The sequence below is a fragment of the Rhinolophus ferrumequinum genome, chromosome X, assembly GCF_004115265.2.
Source record: "Rhinolophus ferrumequinum isolate MPI-CBG mRhiFer1 chromosome X, mRhiFer1_v1.p, whole genome shotgun sequence".
In the NCBI taxonomy this organism is placed as follows: Eukaryota; Metazoa; Chordata; class Mammalia; order Chiroptera; family Rhinolophidae; genus Rhinolophus; species Rhinolophus ferrumequinum.
Genome location: NC_046284.1, coordinates 82,846,323 through 82,852,322, shown reverse-complemented (window position 1 = coordinate 82,852,322; position 6,000 = coordinate 82,846,323). Strand labels below are relative to the sequence as shown.

Genomic DNA, 6,000 nt, shown 5'->3' with positions numbered 1-6,000 from the left:
TCCTGACTCTGAGTCGGTGGTCCACTTGTGGAGGTTGTTCATCACTGGGTAGCTGGCCCTTGGGTGTGTGCATGTGCGCAAAGGAAGGATTTATGTTAATACATGGCAACGATACAAACATACAGAATAATCACAGATAACAATAAATACATTTAAAAGCATGATTCTATATTCTCATTCTTGGTGAACTGACTCTTCCCAAACTGTGGCCACTCCCAGAGGAGCTGCTCACAAGGACCTGAGAAGCGATTGCACTCTCCGCTGGGACGGATGGGCACAGTCCGTGGGGAACGAGCATGAGAAAGAAGGCACCGGCTGCCTTTCCACTGGCAATGCCAGCGTGGAATCCTCCTGGATCGATGTTGCCTTCCTCTTAACGCCACGGAAACATTTTTCACTGCATCTAGAGTCGTTCAAGAAACTCTCAGGAAATACATGTCTGGGAAGAGAAAACATGGAACATTAAAGCACTCACAACCACAGTCCAACAGGGCTCCGGAGACTCTTCATCTTGTAGTAGTACTTCCCATAGGTATCTGGATCTCACATGCTTACTCATACTTCACCCTGAAAGAAGAATAAGGTGACTTGAAAAGTTTACTTAGGAGGTTAGCTGACCACTTCCATGGCTATGTTCTCGTTTAATTTGCTTTTAAATTTCAAAACCCTTTCAAACTACGTCTCAGGGTCAGTGTAGGTGCACATGCTTTCCGGTCACACCAAACACAAGGGCAGGTAAATCCGTCTATTTCATGGACAAGCTGGCAGTATAAGCGCCGTCAGCACATGACAAAACGCCAGGTTTGGTTCCAGAACCGGATTCCCCATCGTGAAGACCTTGAAGAAAATACTGCTCGACCCTTGATCCTCCAGCGACCATGCTTTTGGCCACTCCACTGACAAGGCCCACTTTCCCGCTTCAATAAAGGTTTGCTGGAACACACAGAAAGGCTCAAGTCTTTCCACGCTGCCTGTGCGGTTTTCTGACTACGAGGCCCAGGGGACGGACGGGCGGCCACACAGCCCGACGGCCCGCTTCTCCCGGGGCACTCCGCTCGGTACAGGACACACCTCGGGGACCCAGTGGCAGTCCTACAGCGATCCCACTTCCAGGCCCTGCGTCACGGCCCGCCCCAGCCCCCAGCCCAGGCCCCACGGAGGACTCCGGATTCTGTGCTCCCGGGGCCGCTCCAGGGGCCGCCAGCCCGCAGACACTGAAATAACGCCCCTAGGCTGCCCGTCTTCAGCTGACCCCTCCCCTCCACGGCCCACCACCCACTATCCCCCCTTGGCCCGCTCCCACCGTGACGACAGGGGCCATGGCGGCCACGACCCGTGCCAGGGGAGAGACGACGACCTCGAGGACCGTCCTCCTCGGAGCCACAGAAAGCAGCCCCGTCTCCGCTGAGGCCCGCGGCTGTTCCCCCACTCACCCGTCCTTCGTCACCTGGGAGGACGGATCTGCGGACCTACCCGTTCAGGCTCCAGCGGCCAGAGAGAATCCAGAAGGAATGAACACGACCGCCTCCGTCCCAGCTCTGCTCACACAACGCGGACACCACTGCGCTTGTGCAGCAACTGCCGCCTGCTGCGAGGCGCATGCGCACCCAGGAGCATGCGCACCACTGAGCATGCGCACTGACTTGGGGTCCCGCTTTGCAGGTTGAGGTTTTCCCCGCCTGGGCCTCAGAGCCTCGAAAGCCGGGGCCTACCGTAGTCGAAGAAAGGAGCCTGATCTGTCTTTTTCCTTCCCCCTGCTATCTTTCTAATGCTTCCAAAATCGTGGTGGACACACTGCCCACGTTACCCCTCGTGGAGAATGCATGTCGAAATATGGCCATGACAGAAATGGATACTAAGGATTTTAATACACTTTTTTACACATACTGGGATTCATCAGTTCCTTCTGTGCATCTGGATTATGTGTCATGCAAACAAGGCATTTACACACTTCCATACATTAATTAGGTTTAACCGTCTTTTGTTTACTTTTCTGCTCACCTTATTGCACATTTAAATCCCTGGACTGGTAACTGGTTTCCTGGGATTATACCTGTGGTCATTCAGTCAGTGTGTGGTTCAAAAATACCCTTTGATAATGGTCCTAGGACCCAGTCTCAGTCCAATGTCACATGGTGTTCAGCAGTGGTGATTCTGCTTCTGCTGTACTTCCTACAAACCAGCCAAACTACTTGATAAGCGAGATGACGTTATTACCTAACAGTCAAGAACAGCAAGACCTGGGCAGAACCTTCCCCGAGTCTAGAGGGTGTAGGGCAAAAGACATACATATATTTTTAAATTCACTTATCTTTTTAATTAAAGTTGATTAGGGTGACAATTGTTAGCAAAGTTACATATTTTCAGGTGTTCAATTCTGTAATACATCATCTCTGTATCACATTGCGTTTTTACAACCCAGAGACAATTCACTTTCCATCATCATATATTTGTTCCCCTTTACACTCATCTACCATCACCCCTCCCCATTTACCCTTTGGTAACTACTAAACTAATGCCTGTGATTCTGAGTTTTTGTTTGTTTGTCTCATTCTTTCGTTGTTTTCAGTTTTATATAGCACATATCAGTGAAATCCTATGGCTCTCTACTTTTTCTGTCTGACTTAATTTGCTCAGCATTATAACCTCCACATCCATCCATTTTCTAGAAAATGGTATTATTTCATCTTCTCCTACGGCAGCACAGTATTCCATTGTATATATATATACCACAACTTCTTTATCCATTCATCTATTGAAGGACATTTTGTTTGTTTCCATGTCTTGGCCACCGTAAATAAAGCTGCAATGAACAGTGAAGCACCTATGTTTTTATGGATAAATCTAATGGTGCTGGGAGAATTGCAAAGCAACGTGTAAAAGAATGAAACTGGACTATCTGTTACCATGTACCAAACTTAAGTCAAAATGGATCAAACACTTAAACATAAGACCTGAAAAAATAAACTGCATAGAAAAAAACGTAGATACTGAACTTATAGACCTACAGTTCAAAGAACATTTCATGTATTTGACTCCAAAGGGAAGGGAAGTAAAAGCAAAAATAAATGAATGGGACTATATCAACCTAAAAAGCATCTGTATAGCAAAAGAAACCATCGACAAAAGAAAGTGGCAACCAATCGAATGGGAGAATATTTTTGCCAACAACGCCACCGATGAGGGACCTCATACAACTCAACAACAACTATAAAACAAACAATCCAACGTCTCCATAAGAGGCTAATATCCAAAATGTATAAGGAATTCATACAACAGAAAAACACAATCCAATTAAAAAATGGACAGAGGCCCTGAAGACATGTTTCCAAAGAGGACATGCAAATGGCCAATAGACATTTGAAAATATGCTCACATCACTAATCATCAGAGAAATGCAAATAAAAAGTACGATGGATATCACCTCACCTCAGTTAGACTGGTTATCATCAACAAGACAAATAATAACAAATGTTGGAGAGGCTGTGGAGAAAAAGGAACCTCATACTGTCTTTATGGCAATGCAGTTTGGTGTAGGCACTATGGAAGGCAGTGTGGAGGTTCCTCAAAAAATTAACAATAGAATTACCATAGGACCCACCTATCCCTCTCCTGGGTATGTACGCAAAAGACAGATTGATTTAGATTTTGAAATATGGAGTGAATCAGGTCGTACAGTGTGGGGGAAGGGTGTGATTAGGTTTGGGTAAGACGGCGATGTAATGGTTTCCGGACACTGCAAGGCAAAGTTTCCAAGACAAATTGTTTAAAAGATGTAGGGGTTGAAAAACGTCATTTGGTACTTTTTGATGAAGAGTTGATGCATCTTTTAGGGAGTTGCTCTAATGAAGAGTAAAGTTGTTTTCAACTTTTATCTCTTTAGGCGAGATATTGCTCGATTTGAAAAGTTATGTCGATGAAGCTAGTGTGAATAAAACCTCTTGTCAATTTAGACAGAACCTCTGTGCATGTTTCTTTTCCACTGTTTTACATAGCTGATCAGTTTTGTCTGGGATGTAGCACACGTAAGGGAAAGTCAGGAGGGACAGAAATTGTAAAGTAGCTTTTTATACTATATATATGAAACTTTCTTTTACATAAACTGAATGGTAACACTCAAAAAAATCCAGAACTGAGACATATAACATGAAAAAAGAAGAAGCACCAGGAAAAATCATAGAAAACCACCACACTAAAATAACAGATAGGAACAAAAGGCAAAGAAACAATGCAGACACTGAGGTATCACAAAATAAAAGTTAAAATGGAAATAGGAAATCCTCATATACCAATGTAATCACCCTAAATTTCAATGGACTGAACTCACCCATATAAAGGGACAGAGTAGCAGACTGAACCAGAAAACGATCCCCCACCTTATGCTGCCTCCAAGAGACACATCTCAGCTACAAATACAGAGATAGACTTAAAGTGAAAGTGTGGAAAATGATACTCGAAGCCAATCGTCGCCAGAGAAAATCAGGAGTCGTCACACTTATATCAGACAAAACAGGCTTCAGGATAAAAAAAAGTAAGAAGAACAAAGATGGACATTTCATAATGACAAACGGGACAATACAAGAAGACATACTTGTCAATATGTATACCCTCAATTAGCGAAGAACAAAATATACAAAGCAACTCGTAGCAGAACGAAAGGGAGAAATCACAAAAGCACAACTATAGTAGTGGACCTAACAACAGCATTGACAGGCTTGAAAAGATTATCCAAACAGAAAACAGGTAAGGAAATATCAGTCTTAATGACACATTAGAGCAAACTGACATAATGGACATTTAACAGAACACTTCATCCTAGAATACCAGTCAACACATTCTTTTCTAGTGTATATGGAACATTTTTCAACCATGGACCGTATGCTGGGACATAAAACTAGCTTCACCAAATTTAAGAAGTTTGAAATCATAACAAGCATATTGTCTGATCACAAGGCTTTGAAATTGGATATCACCCGTGAAAAGAAATCAGGAAAAACCACAAATATGTCCAGATAAGCAGCATGCTATTAAAGAATGATGGGGTGAAGGAAGAAATACAAGGAGAGATCAAAAGATACGTACAAACAAATGAGAACGAAAATACATCCTATCAAAATTATTGGGATGCCGCGAAAGCAGTAATAAGAGGGAAATATATATCATTACAGGCATATCTCAAGAAACAAGAAACATCCCAGTACACAACCTAACATTACACCTTAAGAAACTAAAAAAAGAAGAAGATACGAAATGCAAAGTCAGCAGAAGAAATGAAATAATAAAAGTTAGAGCAGAACTAAGTGAAATAGAGAAAAAAAGACAAGAGAAAGAATAGATGCAAGAAAAAGCTAGTCCGTTGAAAACCTCAACAACTTTGGCAAACCCTTGGTTAGATGCAGTTACGGTAAGTAGAGAAAAGACACAAATAAACAAAATCAGAAATGAAAGAGGGGAGGTAAGCACAGGTACCACGGAAATACAAAGGATCATACAAGAATACCATGAAGGACTATATGCTACCAAATTGAATAACGTAGAAGAAATGGAAAGTTCTCAGAAACATGTAGCCTTCCTAGACTGAATCATGAAGAACTGGAGAATCTAAATAGAATGATCAACAGTAAGGAAATTGAATCAGTCATCCAAAACCTTCCCAAAAGCAAAAGGCCAGGACGTGATGGTTTACTAGTGAATTCTACCAACATTCAAAGAGGATCTAACATCTGTCGTCCTCAGACACGTCCAAAAAATTGGGAAGAAGAGGCAATACTTCCTAACTCGTTTTATGAGGCCAACATAGCCCTGATACCAAAATCTGGTGAGCATAACAGAAAAAATGAAAACTATAAAACAGTACATCGGATGAATACTGATGAAAAAAGCCTAATAAAATACTAGCAAATCGAATACAACAACACATTAAAAAGATCATACATCACGATTAAGTGGAGTTCATTCGAGGGGCACAAAGATGGTTCAGCATACCCATTCGATCCATGT

General features: G+C 42.6%; 1 protein-coding gene across 1 annotated transcript in view; it reads right to left on the bottom strand.

The window, feature by feature from the left end:
- Window positions 1-475: 475 nt before the first annotated feature.
- Window positions 476-6,000, bottom strand: part of LOC117027337 (uncharacterized) — an 83,386-nt gene continuing 77,861 nt past the window's right edge. Inside the window, exon 4 of the mRNA XM_033114988.1 lies at window positions 476-567. Coding sequence (XP_032970879.1) covers window positions 552-567 — 16 coding nt within the window. The 3' untranslated portion in view covers window positions 476-551. The remainder of the gene's footprint in view (window positions 568-6,000) is intronic.